The sequence below is a fragment of the Melospiza georgiana genome, chromosome 14 (genome assembly GCF_028018845.1).
Source record: "Melospiza georgiana isolate bMelGeo1 chromosome 14, bMelGeo1.pri, whole genome shotgun sequence".
Taxonomy (NCBI): domain Eukaryota; kingdom Metazoa; phylum Chordata; class Aves; order Passeriformes; family Passerellidae; genus Melospiza; species Melospiza georgiana.
Window position 1 is genome coordinate 3455451 of NC_080443.1, and position 19210 is coordinate 3474660.

The 19210-nt window shown below is 41.4% G+C and overlaps 1 protein-coding gene across 1 annotated transcript in view; it reads left to right on the forward strand.

Annotated features, from left to right (window-relative positions):
• The first annotated feature begins 428 nt into the window (after nt 1-428).
• Nucleotides 429-19210, forward strand: part of RHPN2 (rhophilin Rho GTPase binding protein 2) — a 30485-nt gene continuing 11703 nt past the window's right edge. The window contains exons 1-5 of the mRNA XM_058033902.1: nt 429-541; nt 11686-11801; nt 14916-15044; nt 17687-17762; nt 18770-18847. Coding sequence (XP_057889885.1) covers nt 479-541; nt 11686-11801; nt 14916-15044; nt 17687-17762; nt 18770-18847 — 462 coding nt within the window. The 5' untranslated portion in view covers nt 429-478. The remainder of the gene's footprint in view (nt 542-11685; nt 11802-14915; nt 15045-17686; nt 17763-18769; nt 18848-19210) is intronic.

Genomic DNA, 19210 nt, shown 5'->3' on the forward strand with positions numbered 1-19210 from the left:
GGCCGCGGGGAAGCTCCAGGAGGCGAGCCGTGCCTTCGAGGCGGCCAGCCGGACTCCGGCACGCTCCAGCGGAGAACGGCCGGAGGGCCGGGGAGGAGCGAGCCGAGCCGCCACCGCGCAGCTGGGCACCGGGCTCCGCTCACAGTCAGCCACAGCCACCGCCCGGCTCCGCACTGTTCTGTGGCACCTCAGCCACTCCACCGGGGACCTCTTCCACGCGAAGAGAGCCGGGGGTCGCTGCAAGGTGCTCCACTGGACCACTGGGCGGCGGAGGAGCAGCGCCGTGGGGCGGGGCAGCTCCTCCCCGCCACCACCGGAGGTGGGGCCGGGCGGTGCCGTGGGGCAGCGCTGGCATTTCCGCAGGGTCCTGGTTTCGCAGAGGAGAGCTCGTCTCGTAGCAGTGGCTGGCGGACGGACGGACAGACAGACAGACAGACAGACAGACAGACGGACGGACGGCTGCTCGGCCCGCCCGAAGATGACAGACGCCCTCCTGCCCCGCCAGGCGGCGGAGCCGGCGGGGGACGGCTACTTTCGGAAGGTGGGAGGCTCGCTGGCCAGCCCGGGGCGGGTGGGTTGCGTGCACAGCGGGCTGTGTGCCCGGGGAGCGCCTCCCGGGGGCGGCGCGGCGCTGGGGTCCCCTCTCCGCCGCTCAGGGTTTGCTTTCTCCCGGCGGAGCGCTGTGGGCTCCGTGCTGTGCCAGCCCACGGGCGCGGGGAGCCGGCATGGGGACCTGGCCCTGAGGGAGCGCGGCCGCTCGGATCCCGCAGGCCTCCCCTGCTTCTGAGCTGGGCGTCTCCCTGAAGGACCGACCCCTCGTAGCTGCCCAAAATGAGTCGAATTGCGCTTGTCCGCCGTCTTTTTGCTGTCTTTATTTATTTCACCCCCCGCCCCTGGTCCCTTCCCTGGTTTCGCTGCGTCTCCCGGCGCGCTTTCTAGTAAATTGCCGTATGTACCTGTAAGAAAGTTTACTGCAGTAAGGTAACGAAGTTAACAGATTCATTAGGAAGTTCCTAATGAACATCTGCCCTAATTACTTTTCAGACCGACTGGGCGGCTTATGCCATAACCTGCACCTGAGTTCTTTCTGCACAACAGTAATTAGAGTTAAGTATCGCTTGTAATGCAGCCCTGTGGGGTTCTGTGAACTTCACCGGAGGTAAAGGGCGGGCAGTAAGTGCCGTTTTCAGAGAGCTCTGCTTCGGCGTTCCCTCACTGTTTTTAAGATCTCAGCACCTGTAAATCCCGTCCGTAGGTCCATGGGGGTTTTGGTGTAGATTCCGGATCCAAGACCATGAACTGTCTAGTCTATGGAGGGGGTAAAAAAAAGCTGCAGACACCAGGTTCTTGCTGCTCGCCTTTGCGCAGAAATAGCCCCATTGCGCACTTAGCAACCACCTGGATTACCTGGCAAGGACGCACATAGGCTTGGCTTTGTTGCCGTATTTACAGGCTGTTAGATTTTTTTTGCCACAGTATTTGTCAAATTCATGAACATTGCCCTTTAGCAGAGGAACTGTTTTTAGCTGAAAAGAGCCGAGCTTTACCTGTGCCAGCCATGCAGCAAGGAATCGCTACCACCTTGTAAATAACTAGAGAGACTGAAACAAAACTTGGACCAAATCTTGTCTGGCTTCCTCATTTGAGTAATCCTACGATAATATTTGGTCAGTAAATCACTGTTTTCTTAGTATTTAGCAGAACTTTCAATCTTTCCCAGTCTTTCCCAGTCATACCATGTGTCCAAGTTGTAATTGTTTAGTTTTCATAGCTATGTTTTCTACTCTGTAGGAAACTCATAGGCTGCCTTGAGGTATGTTAATGAAAAAGTTGATTTTTCATGAACTAAGTTACTGATAAGGACTAACTGAGGTTTAGTTGCCAAGTTGTGCCTCGGGTCATAAGAGTAGTAGATCTACACTCAGACTTGCTAAAAGACTGTTTTAAATTAAGTTGTTTTATGTTTCAGTTCTGGTCGCTGAAACAGTATTAGCTCAGTGTAAAGCCTATTGGACAAGAATGAAGTTTTTCTCATATATGAAAATACTGTAAGATCAATTTAATACCTAATCAGGAGCATCTTTCCTGTTACTTACTGCTTTAAGACATAAGTAATGAAAAAATGAGAATCTGATAAAATCTGAATGAGCCACATGCTTGCCTCTGTTCCCTCAGATCTTGGAAAGGTTCTGCCAGCTCATAAGTGTCTTTAATAAAGTTATGAACTTCAGATTAGGCTAGATGCTCAAAGCCTTTAGTCCCTAAAAGTAAGAAGGAAAATAGTGTATCTTGTTATGTGTTAGCTGAATGGTCTGAAAAGTCAGAGTTTTAATTCTGGTTTAGAAGTTCCAGGTGAAGGGGGAGGGAAAACAAAACACCAAAAAAAAAGGACCGAAACAATCCCTCTCCTGGAATCTTTAACTAGGTACAAGCTGTGAACCCGAGGAGATTCTTTAAATGTGGTATCTGCATGTCCCTGTGAACGGTAAACTTGGTGATTTCATGTGACTGAGATTAGTGACAGCTTTGGATGGGTGTCCTTGGGTCTTCCCCCCTGAGTTATCTTGGTGTTGTTTTCTCCTTCCTTCCTAAATCACACCGTTTGTTTTCCTGAAAAGATCTGAGGGCTGGTTTACTACATTTGTTGGTGCACAATCACATCACTTTCCAAGGGTAGTCCTTGTGCTTTTAGGTCAAAAGGTACTTCCTTCATTGACTTTTTTTTATTCTGTAAGCTGTGTAGCAAGGTGAAAACGCTTGCTTTGCATCAGTCCTGCTCAAAGGTGGCTTCCAAGCACTCTTACACAGTGAGCTTGCCTCCCGTTTTGCCTCCCAAACTTTCTAAGAAATATTGTGCACAATGAAATTTTATAATTGAGAAAAATTGGGTAATTCATACCGTATCAAATCGGTTTTTATCAAGACTTTTGATAATTTATTTTGATGAATGGATTTCTATGGGAATTGTGCTCAAAGCCTCTCTTGCTCTTCTATGTATTATACTTTTTGAAATTTTAAATACAGCATACTGGAAAGCAGCCCTCACTATGCCCAAGATGCAGGATGTTAAACAACTTACTTAATTTTTGCTTAGTGCCTTTTTTTTTTTTTTTTTTTATGTAGGGAGGGGACCCCATAAAACTGTGACTGGCCAGAAATGGGGACACAGGTGCACAGTCATGGTTCCTGCTTTGACTTGTGGTGCCACACTAAGAAGTGACTCTGCCATGAGTCTGAGATGTGATGGGTGCCAGGAGCTGAAGTCCACTTGCACCCTTTCTCAGCTTTACCTTCCCCATTCCCTTCCAGTGATGTCAGAGCTGCTCCACATGGACCTTTTCCCTTTTCCCACTATCTCCTTTTCTCCTGTGGCAAAATTTATCATTTATATGTGCAAAATCAAATTTTTCCTTTAACCTCCTAGGATGCTTTGAGCTGCCTCAGTGCTGGTGTGTCTTTTGTTGTTTTTTTTTTTTTTTTTTTTTTTTTTAATCACCTGATTTTAAGGAAATCACCTGTGCAGCCACACAGGGTTCATACAACTCTATCACTGTTGCTCCATTCTCTTCCTCATATATTGCCCTTCCTAAACAACTCTCTTGAGCTCTTTGATATCTGCAACCAAACTTGTGAGAAGAATTTTACTTTTAAAAGCAAAACAGACAACAACAAAAAATACCTTTTGTGGTGTCCAGAAGAGGGTATGGCAAAAGGGAAGAAGCACCTTGCTTTCCATCAAAGAGAAGATAAAACTTCTGCCTGGAACTTTAATTTCTGGGCTGATAATGTAGCAGGAACTGGTTTTGCTGCTGTTGTGTTTATCTTGGCTTGTTTCAGTGTACACTGCCAGGGCACACTGCACCTGCTCTCCTGGGTGGTGTGAGAGCTCTTGGGCCATGAGCCTCATGTCTTGACCTACTCTGTGTGCAGTTTCACATTCCTTCACTGTTACTGCCAGCAAGCTGTGAATCAGCCATGCCTGTCCCACACATCCATCCAAATTCTGCCCCCAGTCCTCCTTGTCTGTGAAAATAATGACAAAACTAATGATAACTAAAATTTGTTTTAGAAGCATTTAGACAGGAAGCATTTTTCAGCAGACCAGTAGTAATTAAAGAAGGTCATGTGCTGCTTTGCTCCCATTAGATGCTTCTCCCAACCATGGTGATTTTATACACCTGCCATGGTTCTATAGCTTGTTTGCCCTCTCAAAAAACCCTCTTCATGGGTTTTTTTTAGTTATCTTTGAATTCTTATAAGATAAACAGCCTTCTTTTTCAAGCAGTTCTCCCCTTTTATTTATTTATTTTTTTGCAGTACACCACTCCAGTAAGCTTTTGCAGAGTAAATATCCCTGAGGCACATCAACATACAGAGCTCAGGGTATTTATAATATAGTGCTCACCCAGTGATGGGATCCAGTGCTTGTGGGATAACCTGTTAGTAGGGCTGTGCCTGCCTTATTTTTGTTTGTTTGTTTGGGGGTGGTTTTTGTTTTCCTTGTTTGTTTTTTTGGTGGGAGGAGCAGAGCAGGGAAGAGATACCCAGCAAGTTCTTTCTACTCTGTTTTTCCCACCCTGACTCACTGCTTTGTGACACTACACTGGCCACATTTTCAGCGTTCTCTCACCAGTCAGAAAGTTGCAATAAATGGTAAGAAGAAGCCACAGTTAGTTTTCCAAGGTTAACATTTCTGCAGCTCTCTAGCTTTGGCTGGCTCAACGTGAGACATCCCAGCTCCAGTTGGGCTGCTCTGGATAGCAGTCCACTGTGCTACACAGAGAACAGCTAGCTTAATAAATCTCTAGATTCTGATCAGTTGAACAAAGGTGCATAATTTTATTCTCTTTCTAAGCTTTGCTTTCATCTGTGAGGCTAGATCCCTATCACACAGACCCAGCTGGCTCAGAAGGAATGACTGTGTATCAGTCCCCTGTGTCAGGGATGAAGGCTAAAAGCAGGAGCAGGCAGCTCCATAAGTGAAGCACCAGACTGAAAATGATGATAAGGTATGGTAACTAGCTCATGAATCAGCACTTCCCTAATTAACTCTGTGGCCTTCCCCTCTTTTTGAGCTTTTTTCTGCAGGGCTTCCCCCCACCTGTTGTTAATGTATCAGTTTACCAACCTGCCACACCTGTCCTTCCACCGGGGTTTAGCTCACGGGGTTCTTTTTAAGTCATTAGTAGCCAGGCAACCATCAACATTAGCATTGCCACAGGAATATTTATTTGGCTATTTGTTCTCTTTCCACTTGTCTGGCAGGACAGAAACAACTTAGCAATGATTCATAACCCTTGTCATCCAAAGTCCACTCATTATATACAAATTCATAAAACCTAGTACAGAAAGTAGGCCTTCATGTGAAACTAAGAATCATCTGAAACTTGGTTAGTCAAGAGACAGACATCTGTGATGAAATATGAATGGTAAATTTTGCTTAGTGAGTGCTGTGACAAGATGGAGTTCATGTAGGAAATACATATTTGGGGTCTAATACAATAATTACTTCTTTAACTTTGTATTAATCTTTGGGCCAGGCACTTAGAACTATAAAAAACTTAATTCATAGCACAAGTAGACCAGGCTCTGGAAGACCAGATCTTCCCAACCTCTCTATTAAAACAAAAAGCAACAACAAAACACTCAGATAAAACTTGTGCTTCTGAAAGATCTGCAGTATACAGCTAAATTTTCAAAACTGAACTAGTGGTAATCTGCCATCTGCACAAAGAACCATTAATTATAGTACTGCAGGAAAGTAAGGAAATGACAATTTAGCAGGACTTGTAGAAATACTGGTGTGAATTTGCTGTTTGCTACGGTTGCTGCCAGAACCAAAGCAGATGTGTGCAGAGTTCCATCCAGAGCTGTTATTTAAACATGCATGTTTGAGTACCTGGAGGACACGGCCATTTGTGTACACTGCTGGGCTTGACAAGCAGCACTGGCTGGAAAGGACTGCTCTCCTTCCAGCAAGGAGGCACACCCAGTTTCAACTCTGTGTCACCCTCAGACAGCATGGCTCATCTTGAAAAGCTCAAACCACTACTTTGTGAAGCACATTTATGTTAATGTCCAATACTTACTGCCATTACTCATTGTTTGGCAAGCAGTCATGATTTTGGCATTTATCATGACTGCACTTCTGATGTGAAGCATGTAGAAATGCTGTTTGGGAAAGGGATCTGCTGCATGGAGGAAGACAAAACTAAGCACTTGCTTGGACCTGTTTACTAAAAAACTTTTTAGTACACAGAATTTGTGACACAAGGGGGTGTCTTTCCCAGACTATATTTCTTGAGGTTTTTTTAAGATACTGGTTTATTTTACTGTTCTCTACACAGACTTCTACCTTGTCAGATTAAGCTCTTTTTTAACTTAGAGATGAGGTAACTGAGGGGCATTTTAAAAACTTCTATTTTCAGTCTCATGTGAAGAGTGAGACAGTACAGATGTTATAATTCACACTATCACAATCAGAAGTTAATTATTTCTTAATTACAATACATTACAAGCAATTCTTGGTTTATTAATTTTTGCTACACTATGCTGTAAATGCTTTAAAGGCAATAATTTAAAATTGCTTCTCATGGGTCTTACTATAATGCATTTTAAGTACCTAGTCTTATTTGTAAGGTTATCTTTTGACACTTGTTTCTAGTTCCATTTCTCTCTCAACCATGTCTGTCCTATTCTATGGCATTTCTGAGTCAGTGTTTCTTATCTCAAAGTCTGCATGCAGATGTACACTATGTGAGCCTTCTGTCAGGCTTGGAGAATTTTCTAGAAATCCATTTCCCACACCACCCATCAGTTTTATGGCAGCTTGATTACAATTAAGAGTTTAAGCTGCAAATGAACACAAACTAGCTGAGTGTCCTCATCCTCTGTGCAGGAGACACAAAGAGCAACATTTTCCAAAAAGTGAAATATTAATTCCTCCTTGTTGGAGCCATATGCTCAAACAGGTGAGCATATCCTGAAAACAGACTTCTCTATCCATAGGAAGCCTCTTATCAAAACTGTCACACTTACAGGCACACTGCAGGTTGGACAGATACCTTGGTCTGTCATTGCCTTGTCCTGTCAGGGCTGGTTTTCCTGCCTGAGGACCTGAAATGGAGGGAAACATCTCTTACACTTTTTCTCTCTGCAGAGACTTTCAGATCGCTGCAGTTTTGTACTCATTGTTCAGTGGGAGCTTGATCAAAAGTTCATTAAAATGAAGAGATCACACCTACGAGCTTCATGGGCTTGGGGATCAGGCAGTTTATCTTCCTGACAAATTTGTGAAGTGAAGCATCTGAATGATGTCATCAAACCTGTTTGGCACACAGAAAGAGCCAGGGAGTTCTGGGAGGAAGCTGCAGCTTTTCAGAAAAAATGAAGGGCAAGGCAAGGAGACATTTTAGAAGGATGCTGGAACTAAGTAGCCAGGAAAGAAGTTGGAAGGAAATAAGTGTGCACAAATATGGAGATAACAGGTCTGAGATGAAAATTAAATACTCAAAATGAATGCAAGAGCAAGAAGAAATAATTGGTGAGGTTCAAATGAAAAATGGCATGGATAGAATGAAAAGAGGTAAAGCTTTGAATAGCAGTAGTAGAAAAGACCATACAACACAAAATGAGGAAAAGAAAGTGGGGAAGAACAGCTACACCCCAGAAAAAGAACCAGACAAAGAGCAGACAGCAGCTTGTGGCAACAACACCATGTTATACACTAAAGTGTGCATTGCTTACGTCTTTGTGTATAATTGTGTGTAAAGGAACAAAGTATTCAGTAGTTAAAGGCCTGCTTCTAATCTGAGGTGAATGAATGAGTTTGCTGCATATGTGTGTTCCCTCCAGTAAAAAGTTCATTTTCTCTGAGTGTTGTGGTTTGGCACTGGCCAAACACCAGGCACCCATGAAAGTCTCATTTGCTCATCATCTCTTGCTCTCAGCTGGGCAGAGGAGAGGGATTGAAAAAACATTAACCAAGGGTTTATGAGTTGAGATGAGGATTGGGAGAAAACACTCTAAGGGCAAAACAAGTTCAAATTTAAAGGCACAAAGTAAATTTATTATTAGCAGAGTCAGAGGAGGATAATGACAAGTAAAATAAGCTTTTAAAACACTTTTTTTCCTTGCAGCCCCTCCCTGATTCCCACCAACAGTGTAGGGAGAGAAGGTGTGAGGGTTTTGGTCAGTTCAGCACCCAAGATCCTCTGCTGTGCTCTCAGGGAGAGGAATCTTTGTTCTGCTGTGCTGTGGGGTCCACCCCACAGGCAAAGAGTGTGGGATCTCAGCACTGATGTGCAGAGTGACCGAGACCACCCTTGGGGGGCTCGGGGGTCCTGGGATGTTGCCAGAAGTGTCTGGTGGCTGGACTTTGATCCTGCGCGGGAGACGACACCTGTATGAGGATGGGAGGATTTCACTGGGTGAATGGTGAAGGGATGGGTTAATTAGAGTGTAAGACACAGGGTTTAGGATTTCTGTACAGGGGGGTCTAAAGAAGTAAGATGGAGGAATTGGGGCATGTCCTGTCCTTCTTCTTCTTGGCCTCCATCTTCTGTGGTGATGTTGGCACTTTGGGATTGGTCATTACTAGAAGAGCACCGGTTAATAAGGGTAGAAGGTATTGGGGAAAAATTATAAATATTGTATACGTAACTTCAGGTATAAAGATAAGTGACCGCCCCGGGAGCTCTCAGTGTGCTCATGGCTGGCTGCTGTGCAGACCTCTGTTGGGCTGAAAGAAAATCTTTTAGATAAACAATTAATAAACACCGAGACCGAGAAAAGATCAGAAGTCTCTTCTCATCCTTTGAAGCGCGGGCTGTCCAAGGCCACCCTGGGCCTTTCCAGGTCACCCAAACAGCCGAGAAACCAACAAAAGAGTCCTCCCAGAGCTGTTGTGTGGGTTGCTCATGCACAGGGTGCAGTTCTCTAAAGACAGGCTGCTCTAGCTTGGGAGCAAGGGCCCTCTCTCTGTTCTGGTCTCCCACTGGATCACAGCTTCCTCTGGCACCCACCCAGGCCCAAGTGCTTTTCCCACGGGCTCCAGTGGATCTCTGCATCCCCTGTGCACTTCATGCATTACAGGGGCACAGCTTGTTTCACCATGGTCCTCACCATAACTGGCAGAGGATCTCAGCTCTGACACTTCAAACACCTCCTCCCCTCTTTCTTTCCCACTGACCTTGCTATCACCACATCATTTTCCCTCACATGCCCTTGCTTCCTCCTCTTCTCTAACTAGAAGAAAAACTGCTGCTCATAGGTACCATTGGCAACAAATTCCACCAATTCAAAGATTCCTACAGGATCCCACTGTTGTCATCTCATTGCAGGGGTTCCATACTGTTGCTCCTTATCACAAGAGTTCCATACCTTCTTGGTGTTTCTCATGGCCAGCTCCTCAGAGCACTGACTCTTTCTCCTTCACAAAGCAGCCACTGACTCCACCCACCCCACACTTTTATAGCATCTTCTTCTCATTGCTTACAGCTGTGGCCTGTTAAAGTCAGGCCTGATCCTAATCTCTGATAATTGGCCCAGCTGCACCTCCTTAGGGGTAAGATTACTTTCTACACTAGTTTTATTTTCTTATATTCTATCCCACTACATTCCACCGTGCTGAGAGGTTGCTTTTGTCCAGGTTCCCTGTTAGAATTGTTCACCATGTTTCCACTGCTGGCCAGGGGTGGCCAGGCAGGCAGGGCATGACTTGAGCTGCACTGAGATGGTGGCCACAGCACCTTGCCATCCCTGGGGAAACCCACATGTGCATTGCTTTGATTTTCTTCTTAAATGTGCCATCACAGAGGCATTGCCAGCCTCTCTGACTGAGCCAGCAGCGTGTCCATCTTCAGAGCCATCAGAGATTGGCTCTGTCAGACACGGTGGAAGCTTCTAGAAGCTCCTCACAGAAACTACTTCTGTGGCCCTCCCCGCTGCTAAACACCTGGGCTGTGACACGATGTGTCAAGCTTGCTGTGAGATCTCCCTCGATGAAGAGAGCTGGGGGCTTGTGCTGTGAGTGGTATTTCAATGCAGAAACATTTCAGTGCAGTAATTCAGTGTGGTGTGGGTTTTGAAGTAATTCAGTGTGGTGTGGTTTTTACACAGCAAATGGTGCTTCTGAAGATGTTTGCACAAGCTCCCTGTCATTTGACCTATTTATTACAAGCTTTTCAAACTAGATATCTTGAATTAACATTATTGGGCTATGTGCCTTCTCAGTTGAACTAGAGTAATTGGTTTCATCAGCTCATTTCTCTGCTGTCAAGTCAATTTGCTTTCACTTGACCACAGAAACAAGAACTGAACTTCATGATCAGAATGTCATGTTCTATTTAAATACTCACTTTTGTTTTGCTGGTATGTCACTGCTTGACCACTCATAATTAGAGCTTGTTAATAGATTTTTAAATGCTCTTATATGAAAATCAGTTTTTTCTAGTCAAAACTAAGAGGGAGAGGTCCAAAATAGTGCATAATTTTGTGGCTGGAGTAGTTGAAAGAAGACTTAGAGAGGTCTGAGCCTCTTTCTTGTGTAGCAGACAATACAGCAGGACTCTTGTAATGATACCCAGTGAGGCCACTCAAAAGGACATTCTTTATCTAAGGGTAAGCCTTTAAACAGTGATTTGCTTCAGAATCATTAGTTAAAGGGTTGTGCTGGCAGACTCTTGTGTATTAAGATTCAAAGGCATTTGATACTTTTTTAAAAATAGGTGGCAGAAGCAAAGAATAAATTGTGTAAGGGAAATTTCTAACCTGTTTTAAAAAGGTGTTAAAATCGTGTTTCCCTTAAACAAAAAAGGACAAACATGCAGTGCTATTCATCTGTAGCAGTTTTAGCTTATCAGGGCTCAGGATACAATGGTTCAGCCCTGCTCAAACACAGGTTTCAGCACTTTGAGTCTGGTACTTGTGTGAGGTATGCACACACCCAGGAGCATTCTTGTGAATTCTGGATTTCACACTTTACTCTTTAAGAGCCTGATTTGATAAGAGTCTGACAGTGTAATCATTTTGCCCTGTTAAGTTCTATTTTGGTAAGTTTGAGATGTGACGAGAGGAGCCTGGGGAAGCAGGGGGAGGAGTTGTACTGAAGGTCTGAGCCACCAGAAGGAAAAAAATCAGAGATCCTAAAAGTGAGAGCAGATTTTTGAGCCCAAACTTTGAGCACCACAGTCTGTTTTGAACAGAGTTGTATTTCAAGGCTGCATATATCCCAGATTGGAACTCTGATATTTTACAAGGGTTAAGCAGAAGCTTTGATGGGGATTGCTGTCTTGCCAAATACTATTTTCATAAAATCCTACAAACTTTAGAACATTCTGTCAAATTTGGCTGTATTTGCAAAATATCTTGAAAATATTTTTAGGGGAGAAGAGACTGGCTCACATGTGTTCTTAAGGTTTAAAGCAGATATTTTCTGTTTGAATTTTGATGTTAAAATGTACTGTGGTTATGGTCTCTTTTGGTTCTAATGACAAAGTTTGAGGCAAGAAATACTGTTGTTAATGTCAGATCATCATTGCTGTCAAGGTTGCTAATTTGTATTCATACAGAACCTATGCCTTTAACATTGAATCTAAATGAACCCTTAAAGTTCATTTAAATTCAGTGTTAGTTCCTCTGAAGTTTCTTCTAACAGCAACAACAAACTTATTTTCTTAATTCTAGGGATGTAATCCTCTTGCTGAGACTGGACGAAGCAAACTGCAAAATCAAAGAGCTGTTCTAAACCAACAGATCTTAAGAGCAGTGAGAATGAGAGCTGGTGCTGAAAATCTTCTAAGGTATATCTCATGGTTTCTTGGTTTTCTTGCCCTACCAACAATTGTTTAATTTAATTTTTTAGAAGTCTCTTAGCTATTGTATTTTCTCCTTTTTTTTCCCCAAACATGCTGCATTTCTTACTGTAGAATGATTTGTGAATCTCCCTGATTTTTTCAAGCTGTAGTTCTACAGAGCCATTATTTGCTTTCAAGTGCTCTTTTATACTATATTGTAGTAAATTACATGAATGTTAGACTTTTTTAGGTTGCTCTCTTTGTTCTGCTTTATTGCTAGTGATAATGGCAAGTGAACCTTGCTGAATATTGTGATGAGTCCCTTTTACTCCTCAAATCAAATCACATAAAGGTATTGCCACTATGCTATTGGCTTTTTCCAAGTTCTGTGCTCCAAAGTAGAAAGGACCATCCATTGCCTTCTCTACTCCCTGTAATAATGTACAGGAGTAGCAGGGTAGTACACATCTAATTTGAGCTGGGTTTCCACCAGCTGCCTCCAAATTCTCCTGCAGTTTGAGGTGACTTCATCTATTAAATTTTGTCAGGAGATGTTTCCATATGTGGCTGTCCCCACAGGAGCAGCCTTATGTTGACCCTGTGATTAACTCTTTGATAAACAGCCTATAGATTTCCAATCTTACACAGCAGAACTGAAAATAATCCCAATTCACATCTGCAGTAGTTTCCTGTAGTGTCTGTTTCTCTGCAACTGGAGCAACAATGGGTCCTCAAAAACAAAATCTAGTAAATATACTTAAAGAAGTGAAAATGCTTGGATAAATTAAATTTTCTTAAGCTTGCCATTAGTCAGTGGGTTGCCTGTTGTCTGTTACCTGCTTTTATCTCCACTCCTGCAAGAGATGTGACAGGTTGGAAACTTAAATAGTTTTAGCCTCTGTGACTGGCTTAAGTGTGCTTTGTTTTCTGGTAATTAACTTAAGGAGTGAGACTTAGAATTTTACTGCTTTTTGTATGGCCAGCAAAATTATTGTACTTGCTTTTGAAGCAGAATGCTTCATTCAGTTAATGTTGCTGCTTGTTGATTCAGGAGTGTTTGGGAAGGGCTAAAGAGATGAGTAATATCTAATGTGGAAACTGGTAACATTTAACCCAGATATCCTAAAGTTCAGTTTCTGCTGCCAGTGTTAACTGCTGAAATACTGAATCTGCTGTTTACAGGAGTGGGAACTAAATCTACCTAAGAGTAGAGCAACAGACTTACCTTTAAGATTTTAGAAATCTAAAATGAATTGACACCCGTTGAACTATTAAAACTTGCTAGTTCTTTGAAAGAAACAATTTTATAAGTAACCTGACCACCAGCCAGTTCACAGGATTAGTTGTATCTACAGTCTCCTAAGGAAAAATGTAAACAAGCTTTATGTTTGCAGTTTCTATTTGAATTTCATCAAGTTCTAAAGGAAACAAACCAATTGCTGACCACAAGAAGCCTCCTGGAGTAGAATTTGAGAAAAAACTGGAAATGCAGGTTCCTTTACTTTTGGCTGAAAGTAAGCACTAGGCTTGAAGCACGTGGTGCAAAGACTTTGGTTTTTAGAGTTTCTAAAAGTCACTCTCTCCTTTTTATTGGAAATTAAATTCAGTGTAGAGTTGTGAATCTTGACAATATCACATTGCCCCTGTAGCTGTCTTTCACTGGTTGTTACTCAAAAGTATGTCTACAGTGTAAAAAACATGGAAAGGTCATCAAATAAAATTGACATAGATGTTCACAGCCATAAAGAAAATAGAGAAGTAAATTTGGATGGAATTTTGGGGTTTCTTACAAAGATATTAGAATCCCTCCTGGGGAGGATGGTAAGCCTAGACCAAGCATGGAGCCTTAATACATCACAATTAAAGTGCTTGTGGCATTAAAACTTCCCATTTATCTGTGGGGTGCTGCCTTTATCAGGGAAGGTGCACCCCACCATATGTTTGTATCCTGTTTGGTTTATCAAGGCAACAGATGTTAACATTGCTTAATTGAAGCAATCCAAAGTATTCTCTAAAGTACAGCATAGAAAAATCACAGATAACTGATTTATAATATAAAAACCAAACTTAGAATCTTAGTTTTGGAATAATTAGTTCTTCATCAAGGTGCTCCATAAAACTGGAGAACTGCTCCAAGTGGAACCTAGATTTATGAGATGGTTGTTCATAAATATTTATGAAAGTGAATTTTGTCTTAAAATAAAGGTAAATGCAAAATGCTGCAAATTTAAGTTTGTTCTTGTCCTCAGATTCAGCCTCTAATATAAAGCTACAGTATCTTAATTATGGATACCTTTTACCTTAACCTCATACCTGTGGATTTATAGATAGAGGTGATTTAAGTATCTTGAGTAGAGTAATATTGTAGTGAAATTGTCAGTGTGGAGACTTAGATTAGAAATGGTGATATAAATACATAAATAAATAATCACAAAGAAATGCTCAGGGCATGTTAAATGCTAACATTTATTGTGCTTGCAGTTCAAAGTGTTGCCATTTAAATACATCAATGGTAAAGGAAACAAGCAAACAAAATCATATTTGCATCCAACAAAATCAAATTTTAGAGAAATTTGGCTTGTATTAAAAAGGTCTGGTTGAAAGATATTTCTTTCTGTAATAACTTTTGGGGGAAAGTTATTTTCTTTTAATCTTAAAATCAGAAGTCTCAAAAGATCTTTATTCAATTTATAAGGTGGGGAAGTCTCTGTTGAAGAATGTCTCCTGACTCTTCTCACCTCCACCCACCTATCTTCTACATAGGAAAAAAAATATTACATAATATGAAAATAGGACAGTGATTCTGATTAAGATGCTTAGTTTTGTTGATCAATGTATCTGAAAATAACTGAAATAATCTGAAACTCTTAATCATACATGGAAAATCTGGATTATAGGACATTTTCTGTGGCTGCATGCTATTATCTGGAAACTATCCCAGGCACTCTCTTGACAGAAAAACCTAATAAATTCTGAAACAGGAGATCCTGTGTCATCTCTTAAGGAGATAAAAAGAAATCTTAAAAATGCTGAGAATGCTTGCATTGGAGGTTGAAGGGGGTCAGCCAAGCTTGCAGAAAACCTTTTCCTGAGCAGTAAAACATTGATGTGTCTCTGCAGAGCAACCACCAACAACAAAGTACGAGAGCAAGTACTGCTGGAACTCAGTTTTGTCAACTCAGACCTGCAGATCTTAAAGGAGGAATTGGAAGGACTTAATATCTCAGTAGAAGTTTATCAAAATGCAGAGTAAGTATAAAGCTAAGTGATCCAATTATTAACAGATATTCTGTTTGCCCTTGAAAACAGAATTGTTTCTAGGTGAGTGTGAATGTTGGACAGTGATCGTGTGAAAGAGCAGAGCTTGATAGGAGGAGAGCATACTTGGTGGTGGATTTGTTGACTAAGGGTTAGCCTGCATATTTGCCCTTCTCTTGGGAAATGTGTGTGCCACTACTCCTTGGATGTGAAGTTCCTTTGAGGAGAGGAATGTTGTGAGAACTGAAAGCTCTTGGGGCTGTACTGTAAGCAGTTGGCACTTGGCAGAATTCCCACTGGAATGGGAATTTGGCTCGGGGCATTCTGGAGTGAGCAAGCTTAGCCATACAGTAAAGTCTCTTCTGAATTGTGGTGCATTCAGCAGTCCCCTGGAGCTGGAGAACAGAAACACAGTGCTGATCTGATGTTTAGAGCAGCCTGGGTAATCTTGAATGTGATCTTCAGTGACAGAAAAACATACATTTCTTGGCTAAAGCAGAGGAATTTGTAGTAGATGAAGCTGGATTTTTTCCAAGATATTTTTCTCCACTTTGAAGAACATACTGATTTTTAAATTGCAATGGATTCCTCAAGGATAAAACTTCAAAGTTAAGGAGTATTCATTGCCTGCCTACTGAAATGATTTCTGTATCAGTTCTATACCTTGTTCCTCCTAAAACTAAAATATTTACTATTTGATCAACAGCAGCTCAAGGTACAAATTTACATACTTCATGTGATGGGGGTATAATTTTGGGTCCCTCTTAGCACTGTTCTCACCTAGGTGTTAAACTTCCAGGTGGATTACAAGGAATTCTTAATGTAAAAGGATGAAGGGAGGTAACTTCCAGGGAGGTAACTTTCAACTGAATGCTGACTTGATGCAAAATACCTATGTTGTAGTTTTCTCAAACAGCAACTTGTGTTAAACTTCTTACCCTCCATCCCATGGCAAACTTTGACAACTATTTGATGTGAAAATATTTTGGGGTTTTTTGGTCAGTCTTTTTTTTGAGATTTGGGTTTCTTGTTCAAGATTTTACTGTTCTTCATAGATGCATGTGAGCACGGAGAGCAGTTACAGCTATGGAAATGAGAGCAGGGCTCTACAAGAACTATTTCTTCTTCTAGCTAAAGAATATTAAAAATATTTGGATTCTCACTGAAGGATGAGCAGTAGGCAGGCAAAAGCCTTGAGGCTGGACAGCAGTATGCTTGTTATTCTCTCCTGATCCTACTTTCCCAGTCTATTTTGAATGGTGTTTTGCCTTTCTTATTCTTAAGCTCTAAATGCTTTTCATGTTTTATCAGCTAAAATACTCCCTGTAAGTGCTGTCCAGCCCTTAGCAGTAAGTAGCTATTAATAGTTGTTCTGCCTATTGTGTGTGCAGTTGTTAACACAGGGTCACACCCATGGTTTGCTGCACTACCCTGTATTGTGTTATCACAATGTAAGGGTTGGCCCTCCCAGGGCTTGCACACATTTCTGCTTGATTGAGAAGGGTGATGCTGTTTCTTCTCAGTTCCAGAAATCCAGGATCACCTCCCTAATGCTCAATCCTCTCATGATTGGCTCCATGGGTGTGGCACCTTAGCTGTGGAAAAAAAAGGTTAAATTCACTTTCTTTGAATGACCAATGCTGATATCTACAGGGCATGTGGATGGCACTAGAATGGATTAAATCACTAAGTTAGGATTTCCTTTCCATGTGTCTCACTTCCTTTTGAGGAAAAAGTCTTGACATAATCTGTGGGAAAAGTGTTGAGGTTTCTTCATTTGCACCACTTGAAATGGTGTTTTGGCTCTGTATCCTGGAAGTCCTTTTCCAGCTAGCATAGCCACTTTCTGCATCATGAAGGACTCTTGCTCTGCTTAGGAAGCTGCATTCCTACTGCCACTCTCTCAAGATGGAATTTTCACCAGTAAGAAAGTTGATTTTGCTGACAAGGCCATAAATGAACATGGGATTTTGTAGTTGGTAATGGAGTGCTCTAAACAATGGTTAGACAAAAGGCTGTTTTCAGGAGCAATGAAAATATTAGATGAACTTTATAATTGCTTGATACTGATCTGTTCAATCTACACAACCAACTATGTATCTGGAAGCAATTCTGACCTTTTTTAAAGTCAGCTCTCATCCTTATTGCCCTGTGATATTCCAGAGGCTGACTTGTCTGGAGGTTAACACCCAGCATTGTCTAGAAATGAAGCAATTCTTGGACTTGCTACCCCTAGCCCTTTCTCTGTGAAAGCTGGTGCACTTTGGCCCTGCTTCTCCCTGTGCTGCACACATAAATAATCACTACATACAAAACCATTGGTAACCTGTAAAATCCTGATTATAACTGCTGATACTTAGCAAGGCTCTTACTGTGGCAGATCTCCTTGCTGCTGTGGAGCTAAATTGCAGTGAGGCAGCCTTTGAGAGTCTCCTTTCCTTTGCCTGGAGGAAAAATAGGCTTAAATAATAGAGAAAAAAAAATCAAAGTGCAGGCAAGTAGCTTTCTTCATTCTCTTCTTGAGAAGTACAGGCCATTAGGCAGGTTTGAACTTCTGTCATTAAATAAAACAAAAGTAATTATAACAGAAGCAGAAAAAGAAGTTGTGAATCTTTTTGCCTTTTTTTCCATAGAGAGACTTTCAGTATCCCCCTGGTACCTCTTGGCCTGAAGGAAACCAAAGATGTAGACTTTACACTCCCCCTCAAGGTGAGTTTTACATACACGTTTCAGAATGAATGGTTAACAGGAATAACTTCCACTTCAGATTTGTTTAAAGAAACAGAAGTAATTCAGGTACAAATTATTTTTTGTTTTGCCCTAAGATCAAGATCATGACATGTTAAAAATTAACTACCACTGATTTGCATCATTGCTCTTACCTAATTAGGACAAGAAGTCCAAAAATATTATAAGAAATTCCATTTTGAAGACAGAGTTAAACCAAAGAATAAAAATTCCTTCCATGGTTTTGTTTCTAATAATGGTATTGATTACTGATGTAAGTGTGAGAGGAAGTGGTAATGAAGGTTTTACTCACCATAATGTAGTGATACACCAGTTTACACTAGAATAGCTCAGCTGGGAAGCAGTGTTGCAGCATTAACTCTGCTTGTTTGTTGTCTGATGTACTTTGCTGACTGTTAGAACCATCCTCTGTATTTTCTGTACTTCTGTGTATTGTGCAATACAGATTTTAATCTCACAGTAAACCACCTTGTATCACTGTAGCATTTGTGTCTATTTTTACTTCTGTGGGTTAAATTCCATGGTCAGATCATGGTACCACTTCATGTCATTGCAGCTTTGTTATTTTAAGTGGAATTGCCCTAGTGGAGCTCACAAAAAATTGTCAGTCTCTTTCTGTTAACAAGTTTTTATGGTCACTTGATCCCCTTGTCATTTTAGATAGCAGAGTTTGTTTGTCCCTTTCAAAACTACTGAGTGGTGTTGTTTTAAAACCAATTGGAGCTAATGTAGCAGATGTTTGGTTCCTTTACACCACAGTGAAATCTAAGATACTAAATCCTTATCCTGCTGTTTTACTGTAGTCTCATTGTTACATGTTCACTGAAAGGGAGTAGGCACTGTTCAAATCACAACTGAATCCATTTCCTACTCTTTGGAACTGCAGAAAAACCAGTTTAGGCTAATTTTAGATATTTTAATTTTTTATCTTTTTTTTTTTTTTTTTTTTTTTTTTTTTTTCCTTTTAGGACTTTATTCAGGAACATTATAGTCAAGACAGTTCAGAGTATGAAGATGAGATAGCAGATCTCATGGATCTGAGACAAGTAAGTTCAGCTATGGTATTCTAGGAGGTCTTTTAATATACAGTGGTAAATAACATTTGTATGGAATCAAAATACATAATTTTTACTTAGAACTTACTGTACTCCAGTTCACTTCATTTCTGAGACATGGTCCATAAATGGCCATTGTCCAAGAGCTTTACAATCTGAGTAAAGAAAGAGTGAAGAAACAGATGAAGTTATGCAAAGTGATTGAGCTATTAATGTAACTTTGTAAATTTTGTTATCCAAGACTGTTTTTTATTTTAAAGTATATCAAATTTAGCAGGGAGAGTGTTAAAGTGGATTAACCTGGCAAAATTCTGTAGTGGAATGGTGGGTGTTTCTGACTATTGTTTGTTTCCT